General features: G+C 42.0%; 1 protein-coding gene across 2 annotated transcripts; it reads left to right on the top strand.

Moving 5' to 3' along the window:
- Positions 1-5,029: 5,029 nt before the first annotated feature.
- rnf34b (ring finger protein 34b) lies at positions 5,030-22,044 on the top strand. 2 transcript variants are annotated; one of them, XM_040158218.1, is made up of 6 exons: positions 5,030-5,189; positions 11,078-11,296; positions 14,689-15,162; positions 18,263-18,325; positions 18,476-18,677; positions 19,811-22,044. In XM_040158218.1, the coding sequence occupies exons 1-6, from the start codon at positions 5,184-5,186 to the stop codon at positions 19,993-19,995; spliced, it is 1,149 nt and encodes a 382-aa protein (XP_040014152.1). In that variant the 5' UTR covers positions 5,030-5,183; the 3' UTR covers positions 19,996-22,044. The 2 variants fall into 2 exon arrangements, with proteins under 2 accessions (XP_040014152.1, XP_040014153.1); XM_040158219.1 differs by lacking the exon at positions 19,811-22,044 and adding an exon at positions 18,795-19,020.
- The last annotated feature ends 939 nt before the right edge of the window (positions 22,045-22,983 follow it).

Raw genomic sequence — 22,983 nt, forward strand, 5'->3', positions numbered from 1 at the left:
TAAGATCATTTGTAAATTTATTTGATTTCGTTTTCATGGCTCATGACATCATGTATCGCTTTTACAGTAAAAGTGATGTTTGCCTGCTGTTGCTTCAGAAATATACATGATTTGAACAATTGTGGACTTTTCTTCTTACAGTGTTGGTGTGTTATACCCCCATTGGCACAGAAATAGAATGCTGTTTGGCAGCAGATAGAGATTGCTTTATTGATGAGAAATCTCCATCATTTGCTTTGACTGCCGCTACTCATAAAACTTTGACCTAACAAGATATAGTGTGGTGGATATAAGGCCAAATCTGAAGAAAAAAAGCACTGGATTGTAACTTGGATAGTGATCTAGTAATTCAAAGGTTTTTATACTGAAATGTTCTGATTGAGCTTTTCATTATGCCAATAGCTAAACCTGCATTAACTGACACTCTTGTGTCATCCGTGAACACAGCACTTGCAAATTGTGACCTTTAAAGTTGATATGGCATCATGCGGATACGGAGCGACACCAGCATTTCTCTGGCGTCATGTTTCTGGCCATTTGATGAATGTAAGTCCAATCTTAACTCTCTTTTAGCTCTGTTTTGGTCTCCTTTAACTCATTAGGCAAATATCCAGCTAAATATCTTTTAGCTGCTAAATGCTCCACTGTGTTCACCGGCTAGTCAATAACTTCAACCTAAAAACCTCTTTCACATTACGAGCAGTCATTTGAGCCATTGTTAACATAGAATTATTGATTATAATGAGGTATATATGACACCCACACCCAGCCTCCTGGGGATGTGATATTTTTTCAGGTTTAAGGTCCAATCTGTCAAGATGTACAGTATATTACATGTACATATTCTAGTATATTTTATGTTATTTAGAGAAACAAACAATGTTTGAACTTGATAGTACATTTTATGTTGACAAAAAGCAGCTGGTTTCCATGTCAGCATTTATTATGCGTGGATGAGAACGGTGCCTTGCATGGACCTGTCAGGGGCAGAATAATATCAACATCCTGCTGACTTGTAGAGGCTCTGCTAGCGAGGCGGTTTCATGTTTGCAGGGGGAGAGCCCGAGGCCATCCATCTTGTATCTCCCTGTCCCTCTAAACAAAGCAGTGTCAAATGACAGAGGTTCTGGCTGGTAGCCGACGCTGAAACAACCCGTAGACATTTACTGGTTCAAGTCCTTCGTGTCTCTGCAATTTGTCAGACATTGTCTCATGTACAGATATGGGAATTAACAGAGCATATACTCAGGTAATGTTACCACAGTACAGCGGAGCAGAGCTTTGAAGTACTTCTGGAAACTTTATACTTGTACTTTACAACAGTTGAGAGGGAAATATTCTACGTTTTTACATGTATCTGTCTGATGACTATAACTTTAAAAAATAAAATAGGTAAAAAAATATATCACTGCTGTTAGATATGTTTTATTTTAAGAACAGGGAAGAGGTAAGAAAACTTCCTCAACTTCTTGAAGAGCATGTAATTTTTCAGCCGAATCGCAAGCGTAAAAATCCCCGAAACTGGAGAAACAAGGTCTCCCATTAGTGAATGTATAATGTATTACCAGTGTTTAAACTGACAAACATTAATGGAGAATCATGCGCTCTACACATGCAACAGCAGCAACATTAAAATGCTGCTTACATGTTAATCCATCAGTAATTTAACACCAAGCTTTGAAGTGGAGATTTTGAGTAAATAAGAGCTTGTCAATGAGAGGTAGGAATGGAGGTACTTGTATTTCAAGATTGTTCTAAAGTTAAGGACGTGAGTACTTGAGTTTCTGTTTGTTTCTTTTTTTCATCTTTAAATAACTTGTGTTGTTTGTAACTATGGTGTCATAATGCTCTGTATGAGCTATATAAGTAAGTAGGTGAATAAACTTTATTTATGTGGCCCTTTTTTAACACAATGGTCAAAGACAGAGCGAGACGAAAGGCAGAAAAAAGAACTTATTAAAAGACAATGTTGAAATATTCAATTGTTAAGTTTTTATTCTTGTTATTATTGCTTCTACTTTGTAATGCAATCATTTGCAAATGTTCCAGTATTGCCAAATTATTTGCCTTCTCCAGGAATATAAATCTTAAATCAAAAATGCAATGAGTTGCAGATGGCTCTCTTTTGGAAAGCATGCATGCTCCATCTAGTGGCACTTGTTGGTTGCACAAAGCAGCTCCAGGTGTTGGCTCCGAGTGGGGCCTGTCAACACACGAAGAAGCTGAATGCCTTTGTAAAACCGGAGGGTTGCAGGATTGCAGCGGAATAATTCAACGAAAATATTTGGAGGAAATTTGGTGAAGGTGTTTTATGCAATCATGAGAAACACAGAGCTGTTTTATTGGTGTATAACATAAAGTGAACACACGCTGCTGAGACCTCCCAAAAAGATGTTTAAGTAATGGATAGTTTCAAAGGAAGACAAATAAATAAAATGTGCACGGGTAGAGGAAAGTTTGGGTCAAAAACACATGTTACAAATGTTCTGTGTTCACGTGTTTTTTTACATTTGGCACGTGTGTGTGTTTGTAGATATGTATCACCGTGGGGGTGATCATTCAGTTTTTTATCTGCCCTTCTTTCACAATCTCTTGGACTCCCAGAGTTTTAGAAGCCAATAATCCTATGCCAATAAATCTTGAACTTGTCATCTGCTTCCTATCCAAACGTGGGATCCACAGCAATCCTCTAATCAGTACCAGGTGTTAGTTTTGAATCCCAATTTGTTACTGAGTATTACAACGTGAAAATGTAAATTGAACAGTTTGAGGACAAACCAACCCAATGAAGACATCACCTTGGGATCAGAGAAGTTATGGAGGGCAAGTTTCACTCTTTTGCTTCATTTTATAGTCCCAAAGATTAAAGTCTCCCACCACTTAAAAATGTGTGCTTACTATTGCTTCACATGGATGTTTGAGTTTCACTGCGCGAAGGCTGTTTTCACTTTCATCTGCTAAAAGGAGAAATTTGCTCTGCAGTCGCCTTAAGTCCGAGTTTAACACATGTACATACGAGAGTATGAGACATTTTGTGAAGGGGAAAGTTAAACTTATGAAATGAACAATATTTGCATTGTTCTGGATTTTCCGATGAAGAATGAGGGACAGATGTGATTTTAAGTATTTTAACAACATAATTGTACTTTGTTGGGAGAAGTCCACATAAAAATGAAAAAAACGTGCAGGAAAAAGAGGATTTTAAAAAAAGAAATAAATAAAAATAATGGTTGACACGAATAAAACTCCCACTAAGTGGTAGGTCAGGACAGGACAGGAAACAAAGAACGACAGAATCTAAGAGGGGAATGTAACGGGGAATCTAACGGCACAGACAAGACACGGACTGTGAGATGAACACAGCACCTTTCATCTATTGCAGGATTTATTCAAAGTAGATGCCGTAAAATAATCTTTTTTGTAATGCTTATTTTTTACGAATCTGGCTTCACCCAGTGGCTTTTTTCTCCTTTGTTGCTTGCATCAGTTCTGCCATCTGCTTTGGATTGATTCTCATTCGTGATCATCACTGTCTTCTTGTTCTTAGAAGTGAAACCAACATGTCAGAACAAAAAGGTGTTTAGTTAAAGGGTCTTTTCACCAAAGTTACAACATTTCATGTGGCGGTCACAGCATCAAAAAGATTACATTTAACAAACTCAGCGGCGACACATCTTTTCAGAAACAGTGTCCCAGTTAGTCCAGATTATCCACTGACAGTTTTCATCGGAACCACTTTCTACCATAGAAACAGTCACTGTGAAAATCTGTGGAGCAATCAGAGAAATGGGGACACTGGCTCTGGAAAGAGGTGTTCCTGTTTACATTTTTTTTTTTTTTTTTTTTTGGTCATTTTTCAGTGGTCAGCCCCACATACGCCATTTGGAGGAGAAAGATTTGATTCGCCTTCACTGTACTTGGGTGGAGGCAGAAATCTCAAGACGGATATGTCGAAAACCTGAGCAAATAAAACCGAAACTAAAGGTAAGTGAAAAATGGGTTCTAATTTGGGCGTACCGACCCTTTAAGGTGAAGTCACATCCACTTCTACCGCAGTTGGTTCCCTGGCCGTGTTTTTTCACGTGAGAAAGAGTTTGTAGACTTCCAGGCTCCAATAAAACTTTGATGTTTGAACACTCTGGGGGAATATTGAGGCCCATTCCGAATCTCTTAAGTGTGTCACTGCTGGCCTGGGGGCTTCACACAGATCTTTTACTGTGGCTGTGTGAAATAAAATCAGCACAGTAGAGTCGCTGTTTGATGTACAGGAAATGGCAGAGAATTTGACAGAGACTCGGGCAGCAGCCCAACGGGCTCCTGTATTCGCATCATTACGAGTCCTGGGACGGACACCTCAAATGCACTTTTGTCTCCTGCTCAGCTGCTGCAACGGCTACATAACCTATAAATTCTGTATGACTTGGGCTGCATTATAGAGTAAGAGCAGCGTGAACAGCCCTCCTCCGCCTGCAGCTCAGTCATGTCGGGGGGACGAGAACGATGACGATGCAGCGCTACCTGCTGCCCCCTGCGGGCTCATAGCAGGTACTGGCGGCGCAATGGAGGAACCCTCTAATCTCCTTACTGCAGACAGCAGCCTTGTGTGCGTTGATTGGCGCAGGCGTGCACACATGCACGCACGCGGGCTAAATATGGCGGTAAATGAGATTGCAGACGCGTTTGGTTTGGGTATAAAACCAAGAGAAATAACATGTGCAGGTGCTGATGCGGCTTGGTTTTGCCTGCTCTGATTGAAATTTAAAAAAAACAACATGAAATTGAAATGAAATGAAAAATAAATAACGCCTGAAGCTGACCAAATATATATATATATACATATATATATATATATATGTATGTGTGTGTGTGTGTGTGTGTGTGTGTGTGTGTAGAGCTGTGAAAATAGCATGACGCGTCCGTCAGGCCGACACGTGCGTGCTTACGCACGGCACTGAACGCCCACCCCGGCGACGTGCTCACGCGGATTGGCTGCTTAGAGATACCCAGCGCCTTGTGTGCGCTCCCGTGGTTGGCTGCGGCTCTCCGGGGCCATTACGTTATGCCTACTCCAAACACACACAGGCAGCTGGAGAGAGGGAAGACGTAATGGTTTGATTCCCTGTTGCACTTGCGATGGTCGCCGTTCTGACATTACTCGGCAAATTCCTCGATCGGGAGGTGCAATGAAGGTACGTGATTCCGTGTGCGAGTTCTTCGATGACCCGGATTCATCCTCGAGGCCGATTTTCTTGCGTTTTGCGCGCGGTGCTGCGCCGAGGGGAAGGGAATACCTCCATCCTTAATGTCAAATAATGCTGTTTGCGTGCACTCAGCTGCGATTATATCAACAGGCTTGCATTTTAATGCTGCGTCGACTGTTTGATTTGAAGTTGTCATCAGATCTCCTGTCCTCTTGCCGCCGCTATTCCTGCGCTGTCAGTCCGACTTTCATTTCCCTGGCGAGCGCGCAAGGCTGGAAACGCTTCCCCTGCATCCCCCGGTCGCGCTGGCAAACAGTGGGCGCACCGTGTAGCCTTTTAAGCGAAACCCGCTCTGACCCCAGTGCGACAGTTCAGTGGACTAAAGCCGCCGGAGCGACGTCCATTCATCGTCAGGGCATTAATCCGCTCTAATGAGATAGAGGCTGCGGTCAGTGAGCGAGCGAGTCCGGGGATGCTTGGGAGGCGTCGCGGTGCGGGGGGAGAGAGAGTGAGGGGAGAGAGGATCGACTCTCTGGTCCGAGCTGTGCCGGGCTGTGGAGGGCTTCACCGGAGTCTCCTTCCTCCCAGTGGAGTGTGTGCGTACGCGTGTGCGTGCGCGCGCGTACCGTGGCAGAGACAGGCTACAGCACAGGTAGGAAAGGTGGATGATGTTGTCTGGCAGCTCGAGCTCGGCACTGACAGTGATGAAGATGCCGGCGATGATGTCATCGGTGCTCCGGCGGCGACAGTCGCGGGGAAAGGTTCATCATCATCATCATCATCATCATCACTACCCTGTACATACGAGATGAAGAGTGACGTGCTCCTGTGTCAGGCATCTGACAGTCAGTCACCTGTTAGAGCAGTTACACTGTTGGTGACCGGATGGGTCCTGTTTGAAGTTGCCTCCGTGCATTATTGAGGACTTTAAAAGGTGAAAGGCCCAGTGTCGAAAATACAACACTTCCTCTTACTGCTGGAGGAGCAGAGCAACAACATTCATTTACTCGAGTACTTTGAAGTGCAGGTTACTGCACCTAGAGTATTTATTCTGCCACAGTTGTGTGTAATTTGCGTGCCGGAACAGAGGGTTGACCCCGGCACCAGCTGCAAGCTTGAAGAGCTGGGTACTCAGCTCTGGCTGGTCCGATGCATTCATATCTAGGCCATTTGAATACTCTTTTATCACAATACCGTGGGAGACGGAGAGTACAGAGGTGCTCGGCTCTGGTGGACGGTGCAGTTCATTTACTTTAGGCACATCATCATCACCGTGTCCCGGGGAAACAAAATGGACTTAGTTTTTTTATTGACTAATCTGCTTTAAATTGAAAAGAGGCTTTTCTGTCCCTGCGGAACAGACGGTGTTAGCTGAATTGTGTAAGCATACTTCTCGAGGCGGGAGACACTGCGACACAGTATGTGTTATCAATGCCATTTTAATCAGGGACAGACCTATGACTTGATCTATGATATTTCCAAATGCATGTTTGATTTTTATATTCTTTCCAGTCAAAATCCCCTCCCCAAACCATTTAATTTTCCCCGTTGTCAACAAGCACATTCTCTGTGTCATGGGTGCAAACAGTCACAAAGCTCTGCTGAAATAATAAGGTGTAAGAGTGATGTACCACAGCGGATCACACTATTTTCCAAATGAGACTAAGGTCACTAAGGGCTGACTTCCAAAGTGGATGAAGAAGTCTAAAGCTATAAAGAGAGTCCAGGGGGCACAGCAGATTTCTGGTGGTGGTTGTAAAACAGTCCAGTTATGTTTTAATATTGCAGGACAATCTCCGCAGCAGTCAATATCTGTTTGTATTGCTGCACCAAAAATATTCTCCAGGCTAAATCCTCCCCAAGTCGTGCTCTGCCTTTGGAGTGAACTATGTAAATCTGGTATTTTGCAGACACAAATCCAAACTTAGCTGGTTGCCGCTTGAGTTTTATGTGCATATCCCTGCAGACTTCGCCGGATTTGATGTCTGCGGGCTCCGGCAGACATCGCTAAATCATGTACAACTGGTGCATGATTTAGTTATGTGTAGGATAAATGAAATATTACATTTTGTCTCATTTTTGACAAATGACCGAAGGCAATAAATGAGTTTGTTTATTTTCTGTTTTAATATTACTCCCCGGTCTAAACAGTCAGGCAGCCGTATTCACTTTCCACAGTGTGCGTGACATTTCCAGTTGGTTCCAGGGAAAAACTGGAGTGAGAATCACCTGACAGAAAGAGGAAATGAAATGTGAGAGAGTCGATAATGGAAAGATAGTGCATGATGACGCTTCTATAAAATGATAGTGCGCAGTTCTTTACACTGAAAGCATCATAATAATCACAGTTCTGGTATATTTCTGTGTATTGCTGGCTACGTCGTGCTTGCAAATGCATAGACAAGGGTTGGGCATTGTGGTGGTAAATGCCATGAGAAATTTTTCACCACTTAAAGGAGTCCTCCATGGATTTTAGCGTTGCATTCCAGTGGTCATGCTCAGGATGGACCTGTAAACACACTTTGATGTGTAAAATTGGTGGCGTTCCCCCTTAAATAGCTCTATCAGAACGTGGTGGACAGTGTTGCAAGTCTGAGCACAATTGATTTACATCAATATTTGATGTTATGATTTTTTCCATCAATGTGAGTAAGTACCCCCCCCCCCTCATTTATTTTTAAGCCTATAGCTTAGAGAGACAGGAAATATGGGGAGAGAAATTGGATATGAAATGTAACAAAAGTCCCCAGTCAGAAATGAACTGTGGATGCTTCCATTCATTATGCACCACAACCAATACTCTTTCAGGGCACCTGATTGTTTTTTAGGTGTTTAATTCACTGGATTGAAATGACATTAATCACGTCAGTCGACTTTCTCGGGTTATGACTGGAATTGTTTGGATATCGTCAGCGAAAGGGATCGTTTCAGCAGTAAATAAATCAGTCGATGCACAGAACCCCTTTATAAGTCGCCTGATGTTGCTCAAAGGAAGGAAGAAAGTGTTATCTCTCCGTTTCAGACTCGTTCAGGTCTGGTTAAACACTCCAATCTCCACATGACCCAATTAGGCCCCATACATGCTCCCCTCCCATATGATGACACTTGTCTGTGTCAACACAGTTTTTGTGATTTGATCCTCAAAAGCTGATTTTATGAGGTCAGATTACTGCTCGTCCACACAAGGCCTGAACATTGCTGATTTCCCTCCCCTGTGGGCTTTTCTATTTAAATCTGTGCCACAGTTTCTTTGCTGCTTTCCCCTCTCGGTGGCTTTGGGTTTGTTTGTTTGTGCGTACGCTGGCGTCTGGATTGTTTGCTGATCATATTCCTGCAGCAGTGTGAGAAATATCTCAATTATTTGGCCAAGACTTGGCATTCGAAGTGCCCAGAGGGGATTGGGCTATTACAATACAGCATTTCCAGAGGAATACAGTAGTTTAAGTGATCAGACAGTATAGAAAATATGAATGACACAAGTAAAAAAAACAGTGTACTACATGTGATGTTTGCTCTCGTCCCTTGTTTGTTCGGGACTCCCTGCCTGCAGAGCTTACAGTGTGCTAATTGAAGTGACAGAGGGATCTCGTGCTGCTGTCTCAAAGCCAGATAAGACTGATTTCATGGGCAGACTCTAGAAGCTCCTCATCCTGTAGGATGCAGTAAATATTCCTATTAGTGGCTTCACTCCCTTATGGGGAAGGCTGCATCCAGCCTGGGAGCCTTTTTAGCAGCTGGACATCAGGGCAAGTTTAAGCCTCAGGCGAATAATTCAAGTTGTTATGCTTCGTGGTTTTATTGTGCGCATAAAGCAAGGGGGGGGAGTATATCATGATAAAGTGAGCTGCTTGTGGTAGATTTAGCTGAGGAGAGGACACATAAAACTAAAAACAGCCCATCGATTGACAGAAAGTTAACTGATAGCAAATTTAATAATTGATTAAACAAGCAAACTGTTAAATGAATGAAATTAGTTAATGCTTTGAACTTCGCAAAGCCATCCTGACTGTCTGACTGCAGCGGGGGCAGACCTGCCTCCTTCTCGCCATGACTCCACATATAGTGCCTCTGTCCTAAGATTACATAACGAATCCCTAAGCAGATGGGTGAGGTCAGATCACAGGGTGTTTGTGACAAGTCGGAGCAGAGCGCTGCCTTAAGAGGAGATGTGGCAGGACCCTGTGAATTCCATTGTTTTCCCACATAGAGCCGGGAACCACAGAGGGCTTGCATTATGCTCATGTCAGCTATTGATTCTGCAGGCTGGGGAAAAACAGAAGACATATTCTCTCCTCGCGGTCCTCCCCCTCCCTCCTCCTCTCATCAGTATGCTCCAAGGAGCCGTGGCTTCCATCACGCCATCTTTGCTCCCCGTCCCTGGCCCTTCTTGTGGTCAGCAAACACCTCCGACTCATTCTTTCGCTTAAACTTTACGGCGTACTCTACATTACTGCTTCTACGTGGCTCATTTGTCTGTCGAATTGTACAAAATAATGCAGTGGCTGCGAAATTTAACCCGCAGATCTCTATGGCGAACGTCATTAATAGGAGCTTTTGGAGTCTTCTTCTGTCTAATTATCTCTAACCTCAAAGACTCTTAAAGAGCACACTCAATAATTTACCGCCCAGTATCTCTTCCCCTCCTCTCTCTTTCTCATTCATTCTCTTTCACGTTTTTTCTCTCTTCTCCTCAAGCCATTTGGGGTATTATAGAGCGCAGGGCTGGATGATACACCGGTTCACTCAAGTGTTGGGGTAGCAATAAGCATATTTTTATCAACAGTTTTTGATATACAGAAACCAACGAAAGGAAAAACTAGAATAAAATTATTCCATACAGGACATGAGAAGTCACTGGATTGTTTGCATACGAATCGTTTGCATTTACAGTTTCAGTTTAATTCATTCACTAGTCCATATGGGACAAGCTCCGAATTGAGAAAAATGTTAAAAGGTTCATCTGAGTCGCCTTCAGTTTATTTCCATGCGCTCACAGCATTTAAGGTTCGCAAGCAGTAGCATACGATCTGACCTTTGTCTTTCTGGCCCTGGATTTTGCCTCTCAGGCAGTATACAAGCTGCCCTACCTTCTTGCCGGGGTTTGTTGTGGCTGTAGCTTGTGGGGAACACTGCAGAAATTGCTCAGGGTTAATAGAGATAATACAGTGAAAGAGTGAAATAAAACGTCATTTAATGATCTTAAAGGTTCATTGTTGGCATGATAAGGTCTCTATCAGGGAAATTATAGGTGATTACTGGATTTGTGAATTATAATGCAGCAATTTAAGTGTTTTGTTTTTTTTGGTATAGTAACATCATTATGGAAAGCATGATAACAAAAATAACCATAACCAGGGCTTATTGCTTTATTCTAGCAGAGATCCCAAAGTTTACAAACAAACCAAATACGTTGGACTCAATTTTGTGAAATTTGAATAAAATGATTCACAAGACATGTAGAAGATTTCCATTTGATGTTCCGAGTGCAGCAATTAAAAAACTATGCAGTCCAGGGTTTGAATATTTCACTAAGTAGAAACATCATTTAGCTTCAATGAAGAGCCGGAACAAGCTGACACAGAATAAACATAATACTGTCAGAGTGTGTGGATTAAGATGGTTTTTCCAGCCTTAAAGCTGTGAAAGAAGGGGGGAAATGTAATTGGAAAAAAAGGTTTTAAAAAAATCTAAAATGAGAGCCCACTTAAATTGTGTGGACATTGCCTCATGTTCATAATGAAGACATTGATATGTCTGTCACTGACGATGCCAGAGGTATAATTTAATAAGCCCGATAAACATCTGCGTTTGATGTTTATAAAAGTTGAAGGTTTTTTATGTGTGTGTGTGTGTGTTTCTGTCTGTGGCCTCCATAGGCGGGGGCATCGTCCATGTGGGCGTCATGCTGTGGGCTGCTGAACGAGGTGATGGGCACGGGCACGGTGCGGACGCAGCAGCCAGGGTTCGGAGCAGGGGCGGGGCCCTTCCGCTTCGCCCCCAGCGCTGGGTACTCCACCTACCCCCCCACCAGCTCAGGGAGCGCTGGACAGCTGTGCAAGGCCTGCGGACTGGCCTTCTCTGTCTTCAGACGCAAGGTAAACGAGAGTTGTGTGAGGGAAGGGGATCACATGCTTTCAAAGGCTAGCTGAGGGAAAACTGTTTCATGCAGTAAGCTAAGAGGGACAATAGGAGAGATTTTTCTAAAGACCGTCGACCGGCTGCTTGTGTGAGTGCTATATAAAAATCCAGTCACAGAGAATGGGAACTTGCTTGAGTAATCCTTCACGTTCCACGTTTAGTCAGCGTGTTTTTTTTTCGTTTTGTTTTGGGGGGTTTTTTGGTCAGAATTATGTAATCATTGCGTGCAGTTGTGAGAGGGACTCCTCATTCATGGTGCACTCAAGGAAACGCTGACGTCGACATTTACTGAGTCACTTGCTGAACAGAGAGCATTTTCATGTAAAAACCGGCAAAATAATATGGATTTAGTTCACATTGAAATGATACTTCTTGCCTTTCATTGTGAACCAAATCAATGTTATACCATCCATCCACATTATATTCGATCCATATTAGACCAAATCCGATCCTATTCATACGTGTGAGCACAGGCTCTATTAAGGTCACAAACAGGCACAGGATGATCATGTTCGGTACAGCGTGTATGTATAATGTAATAAATATAAAGGCAGCAAGTTCTTCACTGTGATGGAAAACTTATCTGAAGGAAGTTTAGAGTCTCTGCAAGGAAGTACATTTACTCAAGCACTGTACGTAAGTAAAAATTTTTAGGATACTTGTACTTTACTTGAGTAGTTCCGATTTATGCGACCACTACATTTCAGAGGGAAATCTTTCTTTTTACCCCACTACATTTATCTATAGTTCCTACCTTTCAAATTAAGATTTAACATAGACGATTCCTTAGGTAAATAACAACTGCATTTCAGATGTCTATCAGTTGTCTGTTATTTAATCATCACATTATGCACAAAGAGGTGAAAGTATTCATTATTTTACAAAAAAGCAACCAAAGAATAGCAATAAAAATATGAAAAATGTGTAGCAGAACTTTTTTTTTCCTAGCCCAGAGACTTCTCATGACCCTCAGATTTATCTTGTGACCCTTTTGAACCAGTGAACTAAACTTAATAAAGTAAAATCAAAACTCGACATAAAGTATTTCAAACTAGCTCCACCTTCACCAGATTTGAAATCTCAGTCAGTGTTGTGAATGAGACACAGCTTGTAGTTAATGTGTAAAAAAAAATGCAAAACCACTGGCATGGGCCTTTAAAAACATACACCACACACATTCGTTCAGGTATTTCCAGGGTCTCTGCACAGCCTCAGTGTCAGAGTTTAATGGCAGACGGTATCTGTCTGGCACTGAGACACTGATGAAAACGCTGCAGTGTCTGGCTCGTGTGAAGGTAAATATGCTGCAAAATGCGAGACCTTGTAGACTTGATGTGAGGAGCCGGCTCATAGAGCCTCAGAGAGCCGACTCGTTTGCGACCCACATATCTCTATTGTAAAAGTCAAGGCGCCCCGATTTGTCACTCTGCGATGTGAGAGAGACCACATCCGTGAAGTTGCAGTGACCAAATCGAGAGGTGTTAATCACTAAGTTATGGTTGTAGTGGAAAATGGACTCCAGTTGAAAAAAATAAATAAAAATATATGTAAATGTTGGCTTACAACTTTGCAGCTATCATTGCATGTAGGTAAATATCAATCTACACAGTTGCAAATATTTTTTCTGTGAATTCACATTTAGAGCACAGGTGTGTGAATATATTCTATGGGTGAAAATGTCAACATACAAGTTCACATTTTTTCCACAAGCTCTCATGTGTTTTGTTTCTTTCTGTGACTTCAAATTCAGCTCGCGCGTCTGAATATTTTATACAAGGGAAATTTTAAACGTACAAGTTCAGATTTTTGTTCTACAAATTCTCACATCAAGTCTACAAGCTCTCGCATTTTGCAACGTACGAGGGGTTGAATGATAAGTTCGTGGCCTAAGGTAGGAGGAGATGAGTTATACAGCTCCTGGTAAATATGCACGTGCAGTTCTACTCTTTGAGTGATTATGCAGAAAGCTTTGAAGTTAATAGCTTTTGTGGTATTTCTGCTTCGGGTAGCTGAAAACTACAAGTCAGCACTGTCTGAGAAAATGGACAACATCGACCTTTGGCAGTCATCCACTACATCGGTCTCCAGGGCCCGTGATGGGAACACTAGGGGAGGGGGGCCCCTTCTTCGGCACGGTGAAGAAGAGGGCTGCTGAATTCAAACGTGGCCGAGAGAGCAGGGAAGATGACCCCCTTCCTGGAAGACCGGTCACCGTCACCACACAGGAGACCACGGGATCCGTATGCTCCATGACCGCTGTACTAAGTGTGTAAATGTAGGAGGGGACTGTGTTGAAAAATAAATGTGCTAGGTTTTCTAAAATTGACTCCTTCTACCCTAGGCCACAAACTTATCAATCACCCCTGGTATTTACCTTCCTAGGCCTTCCTCTGTGCTCGCTGCTTCAGATCTCTCTATCGTCATCCACACACCAGTTGCCTTTCTGACAGCGGGTCGACTCCCTGGATACACACATTTGTGTGCGAGCGTGATATTTTCACAGTATGAGAAAAGATGTGCCGGGGGGATTAGTGGCAAATGATTGAAGAAAAGTATCTGCTGCGTTGGAAATGTGCTTCTGCTGGACCAGAGCATATTTGCGCACTACTGATAAGAAAATGTTTACAGCCGAGGCCGACCTGCTTTCCTGCCATTTGAAGTGTCAATCTACTCAGCTGCTTTGTATCAGGAGACAGTATTAGGCTCATAAAATGTCAAACATCCACAGGAGCTGTAGAGTTTCTTTTTCTTTTCTTTTCTTTGACCACATAGTCATTTTCCTAGGAAATGACTGTGACTGTATGCGTGCGTTCTTCACACATGTAGAACAAAAACCTCAGTAACTAATTTAATTAGTTCTAATCACAGTTTGCTGAGAATAATTAATTCAAACAAAATCATTTTGTGAAATGATAACAAAATAAAATCATGTTATCGTGCAACAATTCCAAGGGAGGTTAATAAATGATAATACTGGATTATCACTTAGTCCCAATCAACAACATCCTGCAAGTAAAACCATGGGCTGATGAATTATTCTGGTTCAAATTAAAACAATGTTATCAGAAACTGCAGTGAGCTCAGTTTTATCCTATGACCCATTTTCCATAGCTCAAATCAGTTAAATCCCTCTCAGTATATGGTTAATTTATTCATCCAAAGTGAAAATGAGGACAAATAGTTTAACAGAAGTCAAACATCAGGGCCTATTTTGAAACATTGAAAAATACAGCTTCATAAATGATGGTGTTGAAGATTACATTACTCTAAGGAGGAGCTTGGTTTCTTCAGTCAGAAGAAAAAAAGAATAGCTGATCACATCTCATCTGTTTTTCACCCCCCCCTCCAGCACATCTGCTGCGATTGTAAGAAGAGTTTCTGCGCCCTGTGCTCGGTGCTGCAGGAGAACCTGCGCTGCTGCACGACCTGCCACCTGCTGCGTGGCACAGCCTTCCAGAGGCCTCAGCTCATGCAGCTCAGAGTGAAAGACCTGCGCCAGTACCTGCTGCTGCGTAACATCCCCACCGACACGTGCAGGGAGAAAGAGGACCTGGTGGACCTGGTGCTCTGTCATCAGGGGGCGAGGGAGACCCAGAGAGCAGCGCTGGAAGAGGAGGACGAGGAGGAGGAAGAGGACACACACGGAGAGGAGGAGGAGGAAGAGGATGACGGGGGAGATGATACAGACAGTCTGCACTCGCTTCCCCACTCACGCGCCGCCTCACCCCCCTCCACCACGCGCTCCACCTCTGAACAGTCGGTCCTCTCCGCCTCTCAGGGAGACGTGCTCAGCCCAAGTGACAGCTCAGGGACCACCAGCCAGGTCTGACAGTCTGTGCACGTGTGAAAAACACACAGCGGATGTTCAGTGTGTGTCTGCATGCACAGCTAACAGCGTGTACTGTGCAGCCACACACACAAACATGCATTCACTCATTCACTCATTTCCATATGCCATACCTCTTCCACATCTGTCCTCATTCTATCCAAGATAATTAATTATTTCAAAGGTGAACTCAACTTATTTACGAGTTTTAATGTGACTGTTTGAGAAGGCTTCTTCCTTTCAACTCCCTGACAAACAAACACCCTTTCGTGCATATCTTAAGATGTCAGTTGGTTTATTTCATTCATTTCATGTCATGCTTTATTCTTTCCTTTTTTCTGTCTTTGTGTTTTCTATGCTTTGTTCTGAATGAAGTGTTTCGCCCTGAAAATCTACTACATTTGTAGATTTGTTTTTCATCCGATGACATTGAAAAAGCTCAGCACTACTGGCTGGTCCAATGTCCACATGGCAGCTGGAAACAGCTGTCTTGCTTGCTTGCTTGCTTGCTTGCGTGCTTGCGTGCGTGCGTGCGTGCGTGCGTGCGTGCGCATGCAGAGCTCTCAGACCAGCCAGCAATGCAGCTTAAGCCATTTGCCTTTTTTAGGTCTATTACATAGGCTGAAGCTGTTATGTAACAGCCACACACATTGAGAACTCCCCACAGCGTCACAGCTGCTACAGCAAAGACACTACAGTACATCCCTCCTCTCACCCCCCCATATATAATCTATCTGTAGGTTTTTTTTTTTCCTCCTCTTAGTTTGTGGCACATTGTGGCTTTAAGATTCTTGCCGTCTATTTATTCTGTCAACCAAATGCATTTGTCTATAGACAGTACACTGCAAAAAAAAAGAAAAAACCCTTTTACAAAGAAGCAAATTATTGTGCGATCACAGTAAATTTGTATCAAACAAAAATGGCTTGATAAAACTTATTTAAAACATAAAAATATGTCAAAATTAGGGCAGCAAGGCTAGATATAGTTTCTCAAAAATACCGATTCCTTCTAGTTTTGTGTAAATATATGTTTGGTATATTGGTGGGGCAAGAATACAATCCACTTTTCAGATTTGTTTCTTGTTGCTGAAAAACAGATTGAATATTTAACTTGATCACCTACCTTGAAACAGGTTTGATAGTCTAATGCAATTGGTGATTGAAAAGATAAGTGAAAGAAAAATTTAACATGTAATCATTTGAAAATAATGGAAATCCACCAGGTTAAGTGGTTTTCAATATTATGTAATTTCTCTATGGTTAAAACATTTGAAACAGTTATAGCTCCGATCAGGGTATGAATATTAAAGATAGTTAAAGGTGCTATTTGTAAGTTTTGCTGATGCTACATAGCCTACGTTAGCATTAACAGCTGTTTTCTTAACAGTGTGGATGAAACATTGCAAGTTCAGCATCAAACGTCATTCCTTTACTCGCCAAGAGCTGTCTCCAGCGGTGGAAAGCAAGGCCAATGTTAGCTCCTATTTCTATCACTTCTTTTCTTCAACTGAAGTTAGCACGCTAACCAGCTAGCCCCGATGACTAAAGCAAGCGACCATCACAACCACCAGCTCCCGGCCAGAAACCACGTTCAGCCGCAGAGAAAACTTATATATATAGCACCTTTAACTCTACAAAGGAGGTTTTGATCCGATTTGTTTTTGTTAATGGGATTTCTCGAATTTTATTGATATTTGTTGTAAAGTCAGTTTATGGACCAGTGCACGAGTGATTAGATGGTGGTGTGGATCCAGGATTTTTGAATGCATTTTTTAATATTTTCTCATTAACCATTGCAATGAAAGGAAAGAAATCTGGCACATATAAGTATTTTTTTATTGTCAACCCCCATGTAGAGTATATTTTGATGCAGATGAAACCATTCTGACCAGGTTCGATTATTAACACAAAAAACTCAGCAGCCTTGACAGAAGTTTGCGCTCTCTGAGTGATCTCTAGTACTTTCATATGTTTGAAATGGCTTAATGAAATCTAACATCAAGTCAGAGAAACTTTGCTCCGGAGAGGTTTGGCACTTTGCTTGTGTCAAGGCTGCTGCTCATGTTCTTGTCCCCGAGGAGTCTTGTCTGAGCGAAAGCGCGAGGCCTGGGCGCGTGCAGCCATGTAGCTCACACAACGCTAATGGATACATTACTAGAACATCTTCATTCGAGGAAGATGGTGATCTGCTGGAATGTGCTGAGGCAGGGAGAAACAGAAACAGACTGCAGGAGAAAGAGGTTTTTTTTTTCCTTTTTCTTACTTTTTATGGTGCAGAAACAGAGACTCTGCACTCCAGCGTGATATCATAGAGATATAGCTTATTTCAGCTCTTCACAAGCTCTCTTTTGCCGAGAAGATGAAAGAACAAAGAGACCATATCTTCTCTACATAACACAGAGCTCTACATTCACACCAAAGAGCGTCTGAACTATTCTGTAGCTCAACTTATTCTCCTTTCACCTTGCAAATTCCTCACCTCCACCTTCAAAGACAATGACTAACTGCTGAGTTAAGAGCAGCTGAGTCAGTGTTTAAACATCTCCATTTGCTCATTAGATATAAAATGATAAAAAATTAGATTAAAAAAAAAATTAGACCGCAGATAGCTGTGAAGTCTTTTCTTTTTGTTATCATGGCATCAATACTCACATGGAGCTAGAGGAAATTATAAATCGTAATCAGGCATCTTGTGATAGTGTTGAGAAATTTTTAACAGATCTGGAAAGAAGGACCGGGACCAGGGTGTAGTTTAATTTGCATTCGATTTTTTTTTTTTTTTTTTCTTGATGAATAGGAAGTGAACATCCTGTTAATGAGACAAAGAGATTTAAGTGTGTTTCTTTCCAGTTTAGCTGTTTGTGACTAGGTTTGGTATCAGTTGCCTTAAACTACGAAATTCAGTGTCATATTTTTACTCATCATTTGACTTTGACACTCGTGCTTGTGTGTTTATGTTGGTCAAACAGCAGATGCTTTAAGTGGAGTGATTTGCTAAAATGGTGATAAAACGGTAGATGAGCAGTGAGTGAAATGCTGTTATGAGAGTTTAAACTTATTTAAATTGACGTGAGTATGTTGATTTCCGCCCACACAGGAGCATGAGGATACTCCGACAGCGTCCCTCTTGAACCTGGAGCCCACTGAAAATATCATAGAGGTGCAATGCTCTTTTTTTTTTTTCTTCTTTTTTGTTATAGACACATCTACATAACTGAACAAACAGGCTTTATACTAGAAATAAAAGAGAGTGCGATCCTGCTGCTCATTTAGTGACTGCAGCTCTGTCTGTTTCCCGTGTGAATTGTAGGTCAGCCCGGCAACACAGAGGAGGATCAGGGCCTCGTTGTCTGATCTGGACAATGAAGAGGCGATAGAAAACCTCTCCGTCCGCCAGCTGAAGGAGATTCTCGCCAGGAACTTTGTCAATTACTCCGGCTGCTGCGAAAAGTGGGAGCTCCTGGAGCGAGTGCATCGACTCTACAGAGAAAATGAGCAGAACAGGAAATCCAGTGAGCATTTTTGATTTGACCTTTTTTTGTTTTTGTATGTGATGTGACCTATGGTGTTCTGTATGATAAAAATACCTTTCTCCCTTTTTTCCTCTTTCTCTCTTTTTTTTTTTTTAGTGGAAAATGTGAGCATAACGGCAGGTAATTGTGCTTTTGATTATGGCATTTGTAGTTGTGATATATGACATTGCCTTTTAATGCTTTTACTTATGCAGTTAGCTCCCACTCATTATGGAATAAACAGGCATTTAATGCAAAATAAATCTAATCTGTTTTAATTCCTGCTTCAACATTGTATTATATTAAAGGGCAAATTCACTGTTTCCTAAACTAATAGATTTTCTTTATTACTGCTCATTCTTATCTATAAAGTGGTTGCATATCCTCCACCTCTCTGCAACAGTGGAGTTGGAGGTAAGATGTTTTTCTAAAAAAGCCACTTCATAGCACCTTTTGCATCTCCTCCATGAACAGATATTGTACGTTGCACCCGATCATCTGACAGCAGTAAACAGTAAAGGCATGTCGAAGCTATTTTTACCCACTCGATCATTCATATCATCCTGTACATTATCATATTATGGTCACTTGAGTCATTATCTCCTGTCTTGTTCAGTGTCTCCACATTATTGTCACTCACGTTTCTTTTCCACTGTGCAACTTCACCTTTTATTCTGGAGGACAGCCTCTCCTTCTGTCAATAGTACACTCTCAAAGAGCTTTTACCACTTGATGACTCATCATATTACTTCAGTGGCTGCATGTCTCCATCAGGTGTAATTACATTGGCCAGCTTCCTAGAGGCTCTCTTCTTGACATGAAGCGCTTAAGGATATTAGTCCACTCAATAGTCAGATGTGTGGGGAAAGCAGACAGGCCGCAGCTCTATTGACTTTTGAAAGATGTGAGCAGCAGGAGCCAGATTGAGGCCAGTGAGCTGATCAGATTTAGAAGAGAGATTTTCCTGCTCATGGCCAAACAGAGGGGAATGATGTGGTTGTGCCGATTGCTCCGGGACTGCAGGAGCGTGCGTTAAGAGAACATCACACCCTCACTGAACTCCATGCAGTTTGTTAATGAGCCTTACAGTGAAGCGTTGTTAATGGAACATAACTTCATATTTCCATCCACAGACGGTGTCAAAGCTCAGCTGGCGGCTGATGAAAACTTGTGTCGCATCTGCATGGACGCCATGATCGACTGCGTGCTGCTGGAATGCGGTCACATGGTAACCTGCACCAAATGCGGCAAGAGGATGAGCGAGTGCCCCATCTGCAGGCAGTACGTAGTGCGGGCTGTGCACGTCTTCAAGTCTTAAAACTCTGAGCGTGTGCGCGTCAGAGCGGCAACTCAGGCGTGCACGTGGCCCGAGCCCTGAATTTTACCACTGAGGATGAACTGCTGTGCATGACGTCTCCCAGGGCCTAATGCGGCAGCACGCCCGAGCAACTTTTCCGGTCTCTGAAACCAGACTGTTGCCTCTGGCCTACAACAGTTTGTCGTCCCACCCCTGCCCCCAACTAACTCATGTCCCGGTCCCACTCCTCCTACCTGTTGGACTGTCATCAGCTGACAACCGGGACAGTCGCTGTTTCTCTCTTTGGTCTGTTCAACACACAACAGAACCCCCTGCCATCACTTTCTACTCTCCATCCTCTGTTTAGCTATTAGGAGAGGAGGTGGTCCCGTGGATACCTGAAGTGGATCGGGTTGTTCTGTGTGGCGGAGAGAGGCAGTGTTATGAAAAATATAAGATCCCAGGGTTAGAGTCAGTATGGTTTACACAGTCATGCCACATGACGCCGTGTTATCTCCCTCAGTGTTCTTTAGGATGTGCAATATCAGAAAAAAAAGAGACTTATACATGTTTTTAAAAAATGTCAATTCGTTAATCCCGACACCACATGCACCAAGTCATCTCGTCTCACAAACAGGAGGTGCCAAACGTCATGCCTTTGATTGATATTTGGGTTAGGACTTCACAGTATATGCATCTCATAACCAGCAAGCTTGGTGTGATAGTTTACTCTTTTTTTTTTTTCTGTTTTCTCAAATGAACTGTAGGAAATAAAAGTGTGTACATGTGTAAATCCTTGAACACTCACTGTGTGAATGTGTTTTGCCATCTCCTCATCTGAAAATTAAGTGCACAGACGTGACTTCTGCCGTCTGCTGACAACAGTCGCACCGCTGCTTGATCGCATTGCGCGCCGCACTACATCCCTGTTGCATCAGTTGAGCGTGAAAAGTTCCTTCTTGACCTGTGAAACAGCAGTATGTCAAAAAACAAGTCAAAACCCGGCCACATTTCACGGTCTTCATCAGCAGGTAGTACGATCGCTTGTCATGGGGATGGTTCAGCTGACATCCCGTTACCTAAAGTGGTCGTATATGACTCCCCGAGGAAGACCATGAGATGCAGCTGAAAGATTAAGAAAAAGCTATTAAGAGGACATTGAGTTAAGATACTATTTTTAACTATATTTTAAAGACTCATACCTGTTTAATTTTAAATAACTTACACCAAGCAATACCATTTAATGGCATTTAAGTCTACCAAGTGTCTTTGTTTGATTGTGTTGTCCGTTAATGTCGAATCTTAGGTAGGTAACAGGTGCTACTTCCTCTTTTCTGAGTGTAACATCGACATTCCTTTGTCATGTTGTCAAGGCGCCATTCCACACATCCATCACACAGTGAGAGGTAGAAGAAACCTGGTTTACTTTAACCTGTTATGCAAATGAAACACTTTGTTTTCTTGTCATGAGATCCAGTTAACTCAGATGTCACTGAAATATCTCTGTGTACAGTATGCCTGTGGTATGTTTTAAAAAAAAAAAAAAAAAAAAAAAAAAAAAGCTGAATTGCTGTTAAGTGAATCACATAGATAGTTTATATTGTTGTTTACTGATAAGTTATTAAATGTATATTTTTCCATGTACCCGGGAGACGAAATGATTTAAAACTCTAATCAGTACGGAGGTATAAAACTATAAAATATACTGTTTTTCAGAATGTATTTCTGCTGGTTTTGGTCAGAAGAGTTCCTCGGTCCTCTGATCGTGTCAGTCTCTCACCATTAAAGTTGCGCCCTGGTCCTGCTTTCTAGCACTTTTTGTTGTCACCGGCTTCAGATCTAAAACTGACACTGACACCATGCACTGTAACAAACACTGTAACTCTGTAAGTCTGTTTGTCGATGCTGCTGTTTCTCAAAGATGTCATTCATGGGCAGCTACAGTATTATCAGAGCAGGAGGGTATCATGAGCACTCATAATCCTGGATCTTTATATTTTGGAATGTTGAACCTTTTTATTTTGGTAAACGAGAGAAAATGATTTATTAGATTCAATAAAATTCAGTATTACAAACAGAACGTAAAACCCTGCTCTTCATTTTGTAATCAGTCGCATATTTAGGTGGATTTTGTTCACTTCTAGCCAACACAGCGGCTGGCATGTTGTACATTTTTAATTGCCAAATAACAGCAATATTCCAGAATGAGCATGTAATCATGTAGCTTATTTATGCAAAATGCTTAAAGTTATAATCCTTAAGATTTTCCTACAATCGAACCCTATTTTTAATTCAATTTATGAACGGCACCTATTCTGTATTAGCCATTCAATGTATTTATCTCCACGTAGATGTTTTCATTGTTAGTGGCGAGGTCTGCCATTCCTGGATTCAAATTGCCTACCCATGTGTACCTGTAACGCAGGTTTGTTTGGTTTCACTGTAAACGGATCCATCAGTTCTGGTGTAGTTCCGACAAAGCAGCTGCTCAAAGAGCGTATTCAATCGCAGTATTAAATCGCACTTGCTGTTACCACGGTAACCGCAGGGATCGCCAAATCGGACAGCGCTGAAATCTTATAGGGTTTTCAAAAAGCCAAAGGACCAAAACCGCACACAGTTCAGTATTTAAAATGAATTTAATATCTCAAAGGTTGACTTAACTTTTCCTAGAGGCTTTACATGTACATTATGTACATAGAACATTTACAGTAATGTACTAAAATATTCCATGGAGATATGGTTGTCTAATAAAAACAAACAAACAAATACAATTTAAATGTAAACCCATCCACTGAACTGTATCAAGTGCTATTCAAAAGGTACACAAAAACTTTTAAAGACTTTATTTTAAAAAAGTTTAGATTTAAGATCAAGAAAAATGCAAACCTATTGAATCATTACACTGTAGAGTCTGAAATGTGTTAGACAAGTTCCAATACCAAAATTTACGATTTCTGTATCACTTAAAATATTATGTTGAACACAGGTGAACGGTAAAAACATAGG

Source organism: Xiphias gladius, chromosome 20, assembly GCF_016859285.1.
Source record: "Xiphias gladius isolate SHS-SW01 ecotype Sanya breed wild chromosome 20, ASM1685928v1, whole genome shotgun sequence".
NCBI classification, from domain to species: domain Eukaryota; kingdom Metazoa; phylum Chordata; class Actinopteri; order Istiophoriformes; family Xiphiidae; genus Xiphias; species Xiphias gladius.

Excerpts from the sequence above, each read along its gene's own strand:
- rnf34b (XM_040158218.1), top strand. Across the intron at positions 18,326-18,475 it reads CCACTGAAAATATCATAGAG|GTCAGCCCGGCAACACAGAG; the intron begins GTGCAATGCTCT and ends TGTGAATTGTAG. Across the intron at positions 18,678-19,810 it reads TGAGCAGAACAGGAAATCCA|ACGGTGTCAAAGCTCAGCTG; the intron begins GTGAGCATTTTT and ends TTCCATCCACAG.